This window comes from Sminthopsis crassicaudata, chromosome 2 (assembly GCF_048593235.1).
Source record: "Sminthopsis crassicaudata isolate SCR6 chromosome 2, ASM4859323v1, whole genome shotgun sequence".
Classification (NCBI taxonomy): Eukaryota; Metazoa; Chordata; class Mammalia; order Dasyuromorphia; family Dasyuridae; genus Sminthopsis; species Sminthopsis crassicaudata.
The window spans coordinates 59,778,118-59,792,832 of record NC_133618.1 but is presented as its reverse complement, the minus strand read 5'-3'; the positions used below and the strand labels follow the sequence as shown (position 1 = coordinate 59,792,832).

General features: G+C 61.6%; 1 protein-coding gene across 1 annotated transcript; it reads left to right on the top strand.

The window, feature by feature from the left end:
* The first annotated feature begins 5,175 nt into the window (after positions 1-5,175).
* Positions 5,176-14,685, top strand: PLEKHG4 (pleckstrin homology and RhoGEF domain containing G4). Its single transcript, XM_074286463.1, has 21 exons — positions 5,176-5,257; positions 5,455-5,574; positions 5,677-5,800; positions 5,910-6,003; positions 6,179-6,253; positions 6,382-6,498; positions 6,695-6,793; positions 6,889-7,037; positions 7,126-7,264; positions 7,511-7,627; positions 7,823-8,005; positions 9,112-9,773; positions 10,097-10,343; positions 10,758-10,847; positions 11,306-11,548; positions 11,824-11,994; positions 12,208-12,385; positions 12,709-12,825; positions 13,008-13,241; positions 13,360-13,523; positions 13,651-14,685. Exons 1-21 carry the CDS (start codon positions 5,200-5,202, stop codon positions 13,654-13,656), a joined length of 3,387 nt encoding a protein of 1,128 aa, XP_074142564.1. The 5' UTR covers positions 5,176-5,199; the 3' UTR covers positions 13,657-14,685.
* Positions 14,686-14,715: the final 30 nt, after the last annotated feature.

The following is a 14,715-nucleotide window of genomic DNA, read 5'->3' as shown; positions in this document are numbered from 1 at the left end:
CACACCCAGAACCCTTCACACAGAACCCTTCACACAGAATCCCTCACCAGGAAGCCATCACCTGGAACCCCTCATCCGGGAACTCTCACCCAGAACCCTTCACCCAGAACCCCTCACTCAGAACCCTTCACCCAGGACTCTTCACCCAGAACCCTTCACCCAGAACCCTTCACCCAGAACCCCTCACTCAGAACCCTTCACCCAGGACTCTTCACCCAGAACCCTTCATCCGGAACCCCTCACCCAGAACCCCTCACCCAGAACCCATCACCCGGAACCCCTCACCCGGAACCCCTCACCCAGAACCCTTCACACAGAATCACTCACCCGGAACCCCTCACCCAGAACCCTTTACCCAGAACCCTTCACCTGGAAGCCCTCACCTGGAACCCCTCATCCGGGAACCCTCACCCAGAACCCTTTACCCAGAACTCTTCACCTGGAAGCCCTCACCTGGAACCCCTCACCCAGAACCCCTCACCAGGAACCCCTTACCCAGAACCCTTCACCCAGAACCCCTCACCCAAAACCCTTCAACCAGGATCCCTCACCAGGAACCCATCACCCAGCACCCCTCATCCGGGAACCCTCACCCAGAACCCTTCACCCAGAACCCCTCACCCGGAACCCCTCACCCAGGACTCTTCACCCAGAACCCTTCACCCAGAACCCCTCACCCGGAACCCCTCACCCAGGACTCTTCACCCAGAACCCTTCACCCAGAACCCCTCACCCGGAACCCCTCACCCAGGACTCTTCACCCAGAACCCTTCACCTGGAACCTCTCACCCGGAACCCTTCACCTGGAACCCCTCACCTAGAACCCTTCACCCAGAACCCCTCAACCAGAACCCCTCACCCGGAACCCCTCACCCAGAACCCCTCACCCGGAACCCCTCACCCGGAACCCCTCACACAGAATCCCTCACCCGGAACCCCTCACCCAGAACCCTTCACCTGGAACCCCTCACCCAGAACCCCTCACCCAGAACCCCTCAACCGGAACCCTTCACCTGGAAGCCCTCACCCGGAACCCCTCAACCAGAACCCCTCACCCGGAACCCTTCACCTGGAAGCCCTCACCCGGAACCTCTCACCCAGAACCCTTTACCCAGAACCCCTCACCCGGAACCCCTCAACCAGAACCCTTCACCTGGAAGCCCTCACCCGGAACCCCTCACCCGGAACCCCTCACCCGGAACCCCTCACCCGGAACCCTTCACACAGAATCCCTCACCTGGAACCCCTCACCCGGAACCCCTCACCTGGAACCCCTCACCCAGAACCCCTCACCTGGAAGCCCTCACCCAGGACCCCTCACCCGGAACCCCTCACCTGGAACCCCTCACCCAGGACCCCTCACCCGGGACCCCCTCACCTGGATGGACTCAGTCATCCCTAAAATCATCTCCAACTCTGGCCCTCAGTAGCTATATAACCTTTGTCTAGTGCTCTCTACTCCCCCCTCCCCCTCCCCAGCCCTTTGAAGAGAACATGGGACAATGTAAAAGAAAGGCCTTTGGGGAAACCTGCAGAGGAGGGAGCTGGTTCTGAAGCTGGTTTGAGTAGTGGCCTGGGCCCGGGAGTCAGCAGGAGCTGGATTAAATCCTATTTGGTGCATTTAGAAACTCAGTTAATCTTAGACAAGCCTGGGGTGCCTCGGTCCTAATTGATAAAGTGGGGAGGAGCCTGTGGGGAGGAGCCTGTGGGGAGGAGCCTGTGGGGAGGAACCCCAGCAGCCCTGGGGCCTTTCCCCTAGACGCTCCAGTGTCTGGTCTCAGGACACAATAAACAATCTTCCTTGGGCCTCAGTTTCCCTATCCATAGAACAAATGGGTTGGTCAGATGATCTCACGTCCCTCTCAGCAGCAAATCCAAGCTACATGAAAGGACTAAATACTAGTGACCGTGGGCGTTCAGGGCCCGGCAGCGCTTGTGCTTGCACTCAGGGAGGGGGGCCGGCCTCTCTCTAAGTCTCTCGCCTGCTTTTCACTGAAGTCACCCCTGAAAGTGTGGTCACTTTATAAGGAGCAGGGGATTTGACCCTCTTTAAATTTTCCCTTCCAGCCTAGTTGAAGTACAAGGGTCCCATTGCATAGATAAAGAAACTGAGGTCTAGCCATTAGAAGTGACCTTCTGAAGAAAAAAAAGGATGAAAAGAAAGGGAAGAAAGGGTAGACAGCACCAGCCCTGGTCAGGAGGACCCGAGTTCAAGTCTGCTCTCAGACACTTAACCCTTCCTGGCTGTGTGACTCTGGGCAAGTCACTTAACCCCAGCCTCAGGAAAAAGAAAGAAGAAAAAAGAAAAGGGAAGGAAAGGAAGGATTGGAGAGAGGGAGGAAGAGAGGAAAGAAAAAAAAGAAGGAAGGAACAGAGGAAGAAAAGGGGAGAGGAGGAGAGGAGAAGATGGGAAGGGAGAGAGAGGGAGGGAGGAGGGAGGAAGGAAAGAAAGAAGGAAGGGAGGGAGGGAGGAAGGAAGGGAGGGAGGAAGGAAGAAAGGAAGGAAAGAAGGAAGGAAGGAAGGGAGGGAGGGAGGGAGGGAGGAAGGAAAGAAGGAAGGAAGGAGGGAAGGAAGGAAGGGAGGGAGGAAGGGAGGGAGGAAGGAAAGAAGAAAGGAAGGAAGGGAGGGAGGAAGGGAGGGAGGAAGGAAGGGAGGAAGGAAGGAGGGAAGGAAGGAAGAAAGGAAGGAAGGAAGGAAGGGAGGGAGGAAGGGAGGGAGGAAGGAAAGAAGAAAGGAAGGGAGGGAGGAAGGAAGAAAGGAAGGAAAGAAGGAAGGAAGGAAGGAAGGAAGGAAGGAAGGAAGGAAGGGAGGGAGGGAGGGAGGAAGGGAGGGAGGAAGGAAGAAAGGAAGGAAAGAAGGAAGGAAGGAAGGGAGGGAGGAAGGAAGAAAGGAAGGAAAGAAGGAAGGAAGGAAGGGAGGAAGGAAGAAAGGAAGGAAAGAAGGAAGGAAGGAAGGGAGGGAGGAAGGGAGGGAGGAAGGGAGGGAGGGAGGGAGGAAGGGAGGGAGGAAGGAAGGAAGGAAGGAAGGGAGGGAGGGAGGAAGGGAGGGAGGGAGGAAGGAAGGGAGGGAGGAAGGAAGGAAGGAAGGAAGGAAGGGAGGGAGGGAGGGAGGAAGGGAGGGAGGGAGGAAGGGAGGGAGGGAGGGAGGGAGGGAGGAGGAAGGGAGGGAGGGAGGGAGGAAGGGAGGGAGGAGGAAGGGAGGGAGAAAGGGAGGGAGGGAGGGAGGAAGGAAAGAAGGAAGGAAGGGAGGGAGGGAGGGAGGGAGGAAGGAAGGAAGGAGGAAGGGAGGGAGGGAGGGAGGGAGGAAGGAAAGAAGGAAGGAAGGGAGGGAGGGAGGGAGGGAGGAAGGAAAGAAGGAAGGAAGGGAGGGAGGGAGGGAGGGAGGAAGGAAGGGAGGGAGGAAGGAAGGGAGGGAGGAAGGGAGGGAGGGAAAGAAAAGGGGGGGAGGGGCAGCTGATCTGCAGGTCACAGGAGGGCGGGCTGGGCCAGGCCCCTCTGAGGTCAGTGGGCCGGGGCCACAGTGCAGGACAGGGGGTGCCCCGCCCGCCTCGGGGGGCCTCCCCTCCCCCTGCAGTTGCTCCCCAGCAGGAGGCCATGTGCAGCAGGGCAGGGGGAGCAGGGGGCGGGGCTGTTTTTATCCTCTGGGGGCAGGCGGCCCAGCCTGCTGGAGCTCCTCCGGGCCCCCAGGGGGCGTTGGGTGGGTGGGGCCTGTAAGGAGGCCTGGGCCTGGGGCTGAGGAGGCTCCCTCCCTCAGGACTCCAGCTCCTTGGACACCTGCCTGCAGGCCACACTGTCGGCCCTGTACCCGCCCTTCGGGGTCTCGGCAGGGACGCTGCTGGGCCAGGTGCTGGCCGTGGTGGAGAGGGCCTACGCGGGCGACGGGCTGCGCTACCTGCTGGACTTCCTGCTGCCCGCTCGGCACATCCTGCACTGCGTCCAGCTGCACGCCTGTGTGAGTGACCCCCGGCCCCCCCTCCTGGCAGTTATAGGGTGGGGGGCAGGGCCAGGCAGGCCAGACTCCTTTCTCCTCCCCTCCCCCTAAGCCTGAGTGACCTAGGCAGCCACTGACCTCTCTGGAGGTTATCTGCAAGGTGAGAGGTTAAATGAGATGACCTCTAGGACCTTTGACCTTTCTGGGGTCAAATGTAAGGTGAGGGATGTAGGCCCTCTGACCTCTCTGGGTCAGGTGTAATGACTTCTAGGCTCCTTCCTGCTAGAACCTTCTCTTCTGGCCTCAGGTCCCTCCAGCGTCCCCGGGTGAGGGGCCGGCCCCCTCCCTCATGCCCCCTCCCGTTTCAGGCTCAGTACCCAGGACGCCTCTTTGCCCACGCCGGGTGGCCCCTGTGCCTTGGGGAGCGCGTGGTGGTACATCTGGCCTCCCTGGACTGGCGCCTGCTGGAGCCCGGAGACTTCTACCTGCAGCTGGTGCCCTTCTTGCGGCGCCAGCCTCGCCTGGTGCTCACGTGCCTGGCGCCCGGCGGCCACGGCGCGCGGCAGCTGCCCTTGCCCGAGGCCAGCTACTCGGCCATCTTCACCGCCCGCTGGCTGGACGCCCTCAACGCCCGGCGGGTGCCCGGCCCGTGGGCGCTGCGCCGCTGCCTGCTGGTGGCGCCGGGGGGGCATGTGCTGCGGGTGCCCTGGGAGCAGGTGCTGAGGCCTCGCTTCCTGGACGAGCCGGGCGCCGAGGGCCCCCCTGCAGCTGCCATGGCTTCCCTAGGCCCCTCGGAGCCCTCCCCCCGGCCGGGCCCCCTCGGGGAATCGGGCCCAGACACGCCCGGGAGCGCAGAGCCCCTTGGCGCCGGTCAGTGCGGGGCCGGGTGCGGGGAGGACCCGGCGGCACTCCCGGGGGGCGCCCACGCCACGGACTGGAGGTTCGCCGTGTGCAGCTATGACGACGACGCTTGGGCTGACGAGGGGCCCGCGGAGGAGGCCGTCCTGGGCCCCGGGCAGCTGGCCGTGCCCCCCCCGGGGGGCCCCTGTCCCCCAGAGCCCCCAGGGGCGGCTGAGCCTCCGCAGCTCTCCTTGGAGCCCCCAAGGCCGGAAGGTGGCCAGGGCCCCGCGGAGGCCCAGCCAGCGGGCGCTGACCTCCGTGCCCACGAGGGTCCTCCAGCTCCTGGGCCAACCCGGGATGAAGCGGGGGAGGAGCGGCCGGGGGGAGGGCCCGGAAGCCCAGCTCCCTCTGCCCCGGAAGATGCCCAGATGAGGAGAGGTTCCAGGGAGCCCGCCGAGGACCTGGGGCTGGCATCACCTGAGGGAGGTAAGCAGGGCCACCAGGCAGAGGAAGGCCGGGGGGGCAGTGGGCTCATGGCGAGAGAGGCCCCGAGGCCCCGGGGTTCAGATCTCCCCCCGCCCTGAACTAGGAGTCCAGGGCTCTGGCCTAACGTTCCCTGGGGGGCCCGGACCTCAGGCTCCTTCCTCCAGCGGAGTGGAAGTAGTCACGCGCCCTCTCCCCAGGTGAGCCCGAAGAGCCCACAGTCTCCCAGGGCTCCCCCGCCCTGCCCAGGACCGGGAGGCCCATCCTGGCCCGGGACTTGTCACCCCAGCTTCTGGCCAGCGGCATAGCAGCCCTGCCTGGTAAGGGCACCAGGGGCAGGCTGGGGGGCTGGGGGGCTGGGGGAGGGCCAGCCACCGAGACAGGAGCAGGGGAACCCCGTGGTGAGCCCTGCCTTCTTGCAGGGACCAGGGACGCCCAGGGCCGGGCGGTGCTGCTGGTCTGTACCCGGAACCTGGCCTGGCTGGGCCCTCACTGCAGCGTCCGGGAGCTTGTGGGCCTCTTCCTTTACCTGCACAGCATCCCCAGGTGGGAGCAGGGCCCCTTCAGGCAGGGAGGAGCGGGGCTGGGTCCTGGGAGGCCAGAGTGGGGGGAGGGGCGCCCCAGAGTCAGCCCTCTCTGCTCCAACCTTTGGCAGGCCCGAGGACCAGGCCCGGGGACTGACTGTGCTGGTCGATGCCCGGCACTGCCTGCCCAGCCCCAGCCTCTTTCTGGGGCTTAGCCAGATGCAGGTGAGCCCGGGCCTAGCTCCTGGCCCCCTTTTTCTGAGGAGGAGGCTGTGGAAGGCTCCGCTGGGGGAGGCTGGGCAGCCTTGGGCCCATCAGGGAGGGCTCTGGGCCCAGGGGGAGGGCCCGAGGGCCCTGGGAGGCGCGTTGGCACTGAGAGTTGTGGCCGTGGCTGTTTCAGAAAATTGTCCCAGGCTCCGTGCACCAGGTCCTGCTGCTGGGGAAGATGGCGGGGGCGCTCCCTCCAGGACTGAAGGTACCAGGCCGGGCTGAGGGTGCCCGCGGGGCCCGCCCTCAGCCCTTCCCCTTCCCTTTCAGGCCCCCTCCCTGGGCTCTGCCCAGATCCAGGGGCCCCCGAGACCCACGCTCCCTCTTCCTCCCCAGCTGGAGCTGCTGCCCTCCCGCCAAGCTCTGCTCTCCTTCATCCCAAACTCCCAGCTGCCCCTCACCCTTGAAGGCTGCCTGCCCTACAGCCACAGTGCCTGGCTGGCTTTCCGAAAGGTCAGTGGTGGGAGCTGGGGCTGGAAGGGAGAGGGACACCCCTCCAAGGACAAAGCGGCCCCAGGACCTTTAGTTTGGCTGGCGGGTGGGCTCTAGGGACTGTTGCCAGCAGCACCACGCAGCCGGGGGGCAGCGCCAGCACCTGGCCAGGAGCCCCGATGCTGGCCGATGGACGACCACGCTCCCTGTCCTTCAGCGGCTGGAAGCCTTGCAGCAGAGTTGCCTGGAGGCCTGCACCCTGCTCCAAAGGGCCATCAAGAGGGTAGAAGCCGCCCCTGAGTCAGAGGGTCATGGGGTGAGTATGGCTGCCTGGTAACCCAGGAGGATGGGCACCGCTGCCCCTCCAGCCTCCTTGCCCTGTTCACTGCTTGTGTCTGTGCCCACCCACAGGGAGCTGGGCAGCCGCTGCAGGACCCACGGGAACTGATGCAGCAGGTGCTAGACTACCCTCTGCTGGCCCAGCTGCAGCGGGAGGGTGGCACAGCACTGGCACAACTGCAGTGGGAAGATCCAGGTGTGACTCAGAGCCCGGATTACAGGTGGGCATCGTGGAGTGGTCTCTGGGGTTGGCACAGCTTCCTGCCCCATGGTGCCCGGCTGAGGAGGGTCGCCTGTTTGTTGTGCCAGGTTGGCAGTAGACGAGGCAGGAGAGCTGTATGCTCAGGTAGATGGGCTGCTGCACCAGCTGGTCACTCTGTGCAACCAACGGATGCGAGCGCTGGAGCTGGGAAGGATGCTGGAGGCCCAGGCAGGAACGCTGACCGAGGTGGGAGCCCTTGTCCCCTCCCTGTCCCCTGCCCATGTCATTCTTCCCCTCTTCTCTGCCAGGACCAGCTCCCCCATAGAACCCCTGGGTCACAGGTGGCTGCTAGTGGGGATGGTTGCCAAGAAGTTGGCCGCCCTCCTTATCGCAGGGCCCTGTGACCCGGGCCTAGGCCCATGGCTCCTGCCCCACCACCCAGACCCCTCCCCCATATCCCTTTGTTGCCTCTGCCCCCTCGTCCTCCTCTAGATTCAGGCCTGGCTGCAGAATGTGGGCTGGCCAGGACTGAGGGAGCCAGAGGAGCCTTCGCTGGACGTGCTGCTTCAGGCCCGAGATGCCTTCTGGGAGCTCTACCAGGCTGGCCAGGTGAGGCTGGGTCCCAGGAAGCTGGGGTGGCCACCTGGCTCTGTGGGGGATGGTCACGGGAGATGGGGCCTGGCCCGGAGAGGGAGCTGGGACCACAGACAAGAACGCTAGGGCTGAGGGCCCTCCTGGGTGCTGGGATGTGGCAGGGCAGCAGGCCTGGGGCTGGCCTTGACCAGGGCCCTTCCCCTCTCCCAGGAGCAGACCCGTCGGGGTGAGGCGATTCTAGCTGGCTGGGAGGTGACTGAGTTGGGTCAGCTGGGGGCTGCCGGGGCCCGCCTTCTCTCCCTGCGGGCCCAGCTGTCGGAGTTCTCGAGGGCCCTCGGGCGGCGCCGGCGGCAGCTCATGGATGCCCACCAGCTTTCTCAGCTGCTGGACCAGGTGCGCCAGGAGTGGGGAGGGGAGCTGGGCTACATTCTGGCTTCTTCTGCAGAGGACTCGAGCGGGCCAGCCCCAGGGCAGGAGGCCTGGGTGGTCCTGGGTGCGTCCCCCTCCCGCCCCTCTTTTCAGGAGAATGTTGGCTCTTCCAGTTCTCAGTTCTGCGTCAGGCCCCAAGGGCTCTGGAAGCTGCTGAGCTCTTCACTTCTCCGCCGGATCCAGCCCCATTCCTCCCGAGCTCACTGTGCTTCCCCCCCGGCCTAGGCAGGGGTCAGGCCACGGCTGACCCTGGCGCCTTGCCCTCAGCCCTGCCCCGCTTGCTGATCATTCTCCCCAGCGAGGTTGGCACTGGTTGGGCATTGTTGGGCCCTTCCTGCCAGCATGTGCAGAGGGATCCTGGTGGGGACTGTTGGCAGAGCTGAGCCCCATGCCCTCTGTCCCCTGGCACTTCCTGAGGCCCGGGCAGCCTGAGTTTTTGGCACTGGGGTTTGTGTGGCCTTGGGGGTGCAGGGAAGGCAGGGCCAGGGGCAGAGAGGAAGCTAGGAGCCCTGTGAATGGAGGGGGCACTTGGGGTTAGGATGTGACTGGGCAGGTCACCCAAGCGCTGTTCACTTCAGCTCCCTCCTCTGCAAAAGGGGGATACAGCAGCGCCCACTCTCGGGGTTGTGAGAACCACCGAGGGCCGCTCCTCAGACAGGGTGCCCCTGGGCATGGAGGGCACTGCTTTACCCTGAGAGGGCCGTTATTTGGGGGTGAAGGGAGTGACGGGCAATGTCCCAGGATCCCAGGATGTAAGTGTTCGATGCCTCATTTTATAACTGGGGAAGCTGAGGCCCAGGAAAGAAAGTGACTGTTCGTAGCAGGGTCTAGGCCAGAGCCACTCTGCTTTCTGGAAGCAAGCACAGAGATGCAGTCAGAAGCCTGTGGCCCGGGGCCACTCAGCTCGGCCGTCTATGAGTGGGGGCCAGTGGGGACCTCATCCTTCTTTCCCTGAGCAGGCCAGGGTGGGAATGCCTGCTGAGAAGAGCATCTTCTTGGCCCTCCTTAGCCCAGGTCTGGGGGAGGGAGTTTCCTTCAGAAAGCAAGCGGCTTTTCTCCCTCCATTGCAGGCCCTGATATGGGCACGGGATGGGCAGAAGGCCCTGGCCAAGCTCGCGGAGGAGGAATGTGAGTCCCCAGAGGCGGTGCTCCGCCACCTAGAAGGACACCGAGCTCTGCACCCTGATCTGGCACCGTCCCACTTCCAGGAGATGCGGGTGCTGGCTACAGGCCTGGGCTCCAGTCTCCCCATCCAGCAGTGTCATCTCGTGTGGGCCCAGTGCCAGGACACCCAGCTGGCGTTAGACAGGAAGCTGGAGGCCGCGCTCAGGGCCCAGCAGGTGCTGCCCGCCTTTGTGGTGGGCTCGCGGAGTTCTCCAGGCGGCGGCAGCAGCAGCAGCAGCTCCTCAGAACAGGCCTCCCAGGCCTCTGGCAGGAAGGTCACAGAGAGAAGCCGGCACAGCATCTCCTTGGGTTCCCTCACTTCCCACCCCCTGAAGAGGACACACATTGTGGAGGGGAGGGTAAAGCAGAGCCTGTGGGGCTCAGTGTGCCGGCTCAGCCTGGGCGAGCCCTCGGCCGTGGCCTCCCCCTTGTCACCCCCCCGGCGCCCCTCGGGCAGTCCCGTGGGGGCTGCCAGCAGCCAGCAAGCAGGGCCTCCCACCCAGAGAGTCCCAGGGGCCCTGAAGGCATCGCCCAGCAGTCCCACCCTGGAGTCCAGTACTCAGAACAGGTAAAAGGGCATTTAGAGCTGGCAGAAATCCTGGGCTAGGGGGCTCCGGAGAGCAGAACAGGCGGATGTTATGTGGCTGGTCAGAGCTTGGAGGCGGAGAGCTCACAGTCCGGCCCAACCTCTAGGACTCAGCCTGCTTACCTTATCTGTAACTGAGAGAATGAATCTTGTAGTCCCTTAACTGGAAGGCTTTTTGCAGGATTCAGATGTAGAAAAGTGCAGGTGGGACCAGGCGAGGGGAGGTGGGAGGGTGACCCTGCTGGTCAGGGCAGAGACCAGAGGGTCCCAGTGTGGGCCTGGCCCTGAGCCCTGCCCCTGGGCAGGCTGCACTTGATACTAGGAGAGATGGTGGCGACGGAGCAGGAGTACGTGCGGGCCCTGGATTATGTGGTGGAAAGCTACTTCCCCGAGCTGGAGCGGGCAGACGTGCCCCAGGGCCTGCGGGGACAGCGAGCTCGGCTCTTTGGCAATCTGGAGAAACTCCGCGACTTCCACCGTCACTTTTTCTTGCGGGAGCTGGAGAGCTGTAGCCAGCACCCCCTCCGAGTGGCCCATGCTTTCCTGCGACACGTAAGGCTTCGCCCCCTCCACTGCTTCAGGTGGTGCGACACCCCACTCAGACAGTCCCCAGCTGGGGTGCACAGACACAGCGAGGGGCAAGCTCAGAAAGCCCCCTCCCTTTCTTGGTGACAAGCCACTGCTTTGCCACGTGAATCCTGGGGAGCTGGCTCTGGGTGGGGTCCTTGGGGACCGAGCTCAGCCCGTCCCCTGTTAACTGAGTTTGGAACCTGGGCCTTTTGCTTAAGACCTGCCCACACATGCTCCTTGAAGGGGTTTTAGCTTGAATGGCACACAAGGCTAACCCCGGAAGGCGTCCTGGGAGAAGTGCGTTTTGTCTTCCTCAGATGATCTGTGGGCAGCAGAGGGTGAGACTGGCATGGGGACTGACACTGTCAGCCCTGGTTGAGCCTTTTACCTCCACAGAGGGATCAGTTTGCGATGTACGCCCTCTACAGCAAGAACAAGCCCAGATCGGATGCGTTGTTGGCCAGTCACGGGAATGCCTTCTTTAAGGTAGGTGCCAGTCAGTCCCATGCATTTATTAGGTGCCCGAGGCAGATGGAGATCCTTGTCCTGTCTCTCCCACCTTGGACAAGAAGCCCTGGGCTGGCATACCAGCTCTGCCACTCGCTGTGCTGCTCCAGTGATTTCCTGTCCATAGGCCTTAGTTTCCTAACCGTTAAAGCAAAGGGTTGAAAGAAAAGTCTTGAAGGCCTTTTTCAGCCCACACCTCCTCTCAGACTCCAAGTGGCAAAGGGGCAGGGAGGGTAGCCTGGTCTGATGGAGGGCCTGGGATGTGCAACACCAACCTGCTCTCTGCCTCTTCCCCTGTGTGGGACCCGGGCCAGTAATGCCCCCTCCCCCCGGGCCTTGGTTTTCCCCTCACCGAGGAACAAGAGGTTTGGGATAGATCATCTCTGAGCCTCGGCAGAGGAGGCCCACCTTCTCTTCTCTGCCCCGGCCGGGCCCAGGACAAACAGCGGCGGCTGGGGGACCACCTGGACTTGGCTTCTTACCTGCTAAAGCCCATTCAGCGGATGAGCAAGTATGCGCTGCTGCTGCAGGAACTGTCCCGCACCTGTGAAGAAGGGCCAGGGCGGGGCTGGACCCGAGAGCCTGACCTTGCCGCCCTGCATGCTGCCTGTCACCTCGTTCGATTCCAGCTGAGACACGGCAATGACCTGCTGGCTATGGATGCCATCCGTGGCTGTGACGTGAGTGTGCACTGGGCCTCCCATGGGAAGACCCTGCATTGAATGCAGTACTTAGCAGTAGGGGGACAGGGTCTGGTGGCTCTGAGCATGGCACAGGCAGGCTCGTGGCCCAGGGCCAGTGCCCATGGCACAGGCAGGATTGTGGCCTCAGGCCGGTGCCCTGTGGCACAGGGTGTCTCCTGGCTCCAGGCTGGTTCTCTGGGCACAAGAAGTCCGCTGGAGCTGGGATGGTGCCTGCCAGGTATCTCTCACTAAAGCAGAGCAATCCATGCCAGGTGAACCTCAAGGAACAGGGCCAGCTGGTTCGCCAGGATGAGTTCACAGTGTGGTCCGGGCGTAAGAAGTGCCAGCGCCGCGTCTTCCTGTTTGAGGAGCTCATCCTCTTCAGTAAATCTCGACACGGGCCCAGGGGAGTTGACTCCTTCATCTACAAGCATTCCTTTAAGGTAGGCCTTCTCCTCCCTGGAGGCCCAGCCAGAATGGGCTGCCACAGCCCACTGGAGTCCTTCCCTTAATTGTAACTCTCCCCTGTCTCTGTCCCTGGTCCTGCCATCTGATCTTGGTCCTGCCTGCGGAGTTTGCCCAGCTCTCGGCACTTTGCTTTGCCCCCCCGCTGCACATCTTTATTTACCTTGGTACCCACCTGTCTCTCTGAGCAGACAGCAGACATCGGTCTCACAGAGAACTGTGGGGAGAGTGGGCTACGCTTCGAGATCTGGTTTCGGCGCCGCAAGGCCGGCGACACATTTGTGCTGCAGGCCCTCACTCCTGAAAATAAGCAGGCCTGGACAGCTGACATCGCCAGCTTGCTTTGGAGACAAGCCACCCGCAATAAGGGTACCTATCTGCCCCTTACAACCCATGCTGAGCATCTGGGTGCCCCAGACTTAGAGGCCCATAGGGTCTGTTTTCTCAGCTGTAAAAGTCAGCAGGCTTGAGCGGTCTCTCAAGTGCCTCCTAACCCCAAGTCTGTCACCCTTTCTAGCCTTCCCATTCTTTGATAGCTCCTCAGTGAGACTGCCAGCAGGCCCCATGCAAAATGAAGAATTTCTTGAGTATCCACAGGGACCATGGTTCTGAAATTCGAGGGGGATGCTGGGAGGGGCAGGATGTGTGTGGGGGCACTGGGGCTTTTGGTTACTCTAGGCCTCTCTCCCCAGAGCTCCGAATGGCTGAGATGGTATCTATGGGTGTAGGGAACAAACCCTTCCTGGACATTACTCCCAGTGAAGCAGCCATCAATGACCGTGCCATCAACTATATCATGAAGGGTCGAGGTACTGGAGGGGCTGTAGGGGGTCCTGGGATGCTAGAAGCAGAGGTCCTTATTGGGCAGGGGAGAGGGAGACAGATGGGGGAAGCAGAGAGGACAGAAGTCCACCATATTTGTGGGCAGATGGATGGGGTCTGTTGTGTCTTCCCCTCACAAGGCTGATCGCAAGTTCTCTGTCTGGGACAGGAGCTCGGACTCGGGCCTCCATTGCAGTCTCTCTGTTTGACCACACCAACCCCTTTCCTGGGCCTCCAGCAACACTTTCCACTGGTCCTTCTTCCTGTTCCTTGCTGGGGCCTCTTAACCTGCACCTGTGTAGAGACCCAGCTCGACTGGGACTCTGCTGGCCCCTGTACCCCACTGCTTACTTGGAGGAGGAGCTGGATCCAGAGGCTGAAACAGGAAGCCAGCCTTCACTGAGTATGTCTCCTCGAGGGCTAGGAACAGAGGGAGGGGTGGTGTGGGGGCCAAGGTGGGGGCACTGTGTGAATGCTATAGAGGGTGGCAGCTCACAGCCACTTCCCTGTGGCTCCCTCAGCCCCTGAGAGCTCCGAGGCCTCCTCCCAGTGCCCCTCAGCTAGCTCCAGTGGTTCGGATAGCGGCTGTGTGCCTGGTCCAAACTTGGCTGGTGGCTGTGAAGACCAGCCCATACCACCGCTGGAGGACAAGCCCCACTGTGGTCAGAGTCAGTATGTTTCCTCAGTGAGTATCCTGGGATGCATGCTCAGGGCCTTGTCCATTCCCTTAAGGGGTAGGTTGGTCCTCATTTAGATACTCTGGCTTGGGGAACTTAGGGAGCCTAGGCCTGACCTCTCTCGGGCTTCCACAGGTCTGAGCTCAGGTGTGCTGGTGGATGCTGACTGCTGAGACCCAGGAGGGCTGAAGCCTCTTCTCTCATTCCCCTTAGCTGGAGGCCTAGACCTTGGGGAGTTCCCATCCTGGGCCAGGGCAGGGCCCGGGGTAGGAGTCCCCTGTGTGGTTGCTCCAGTTATCCAAGCTGATGTCCTGTATCCTGAAGTTCTGTCAGCCACACATCGATATCTTAACCATTTTGAATGTCTGGGTTAGCTCTATTTGGGGCAAAGAGATGCCTAATCCCCATGGTTGCTTTTGACAAAGGGCCTGTCCTAGGTTGGCCAAAAATGGCCATGTAGTCTGAAGGGCTCCCTCTCTCCTGGCCAACTGGGTGGAGACTGTGAGGGACAGTTGGACAGCCAGCTGGGCCCAGCTTTTAAGTTATAATTAGAGTAAAGGGAAGTGTGTTGTGTTTCATGTTTTATTTTAGCCAGGCTGACAGAACTTGGAGATGTGCAGGAGTAGGTGGTGGGGTGGAGGGTGTTATTGGGCATAGAATTAGTGTCTCGCCTGCGGCAGTCAGCGACAAAGGTGGCAGTCCATCAGTCTCCTGGGACTTAGGGAAAGGATTTCCGAAGATGTGCTTTCTCCTTTGACTAGGTCCCACCAGTGTCCTAGGACCATACTGGCTCCTTAGCCTCAAAGTCTCCTCCAATCTCAGGGATAAAGACCCCAATGTGGTCTTGTGGCTTACCTACCCTTTTCTATATTTCCGAGTTCCCTTTTGGGATCTCAATAACATTTTTGTGTCTAACACCTGGGAAAGAATAAGCTGAGTAGCCCTGGGCATTTGGGAAGATAGAGGCAGGGTGGAGTGGACAAGACTAGGGCATGACGGGTCCTCTTCTGCCCACCCCTCCCCAAGGCTGCTGGTGATTGCCCTCCACACCAGCCAGGTCCCGAGCTCACCAGGATCCCACCTAGCCTTCTTCCCTGGATTCACGTCATAACATTGACCTGATGGCTTTTTTTGAACTATGTTTCTTTAATAAAGGTTTATCTATTTGGATGTTACTTAGCCTTTTGCCTTTTTGGAGAG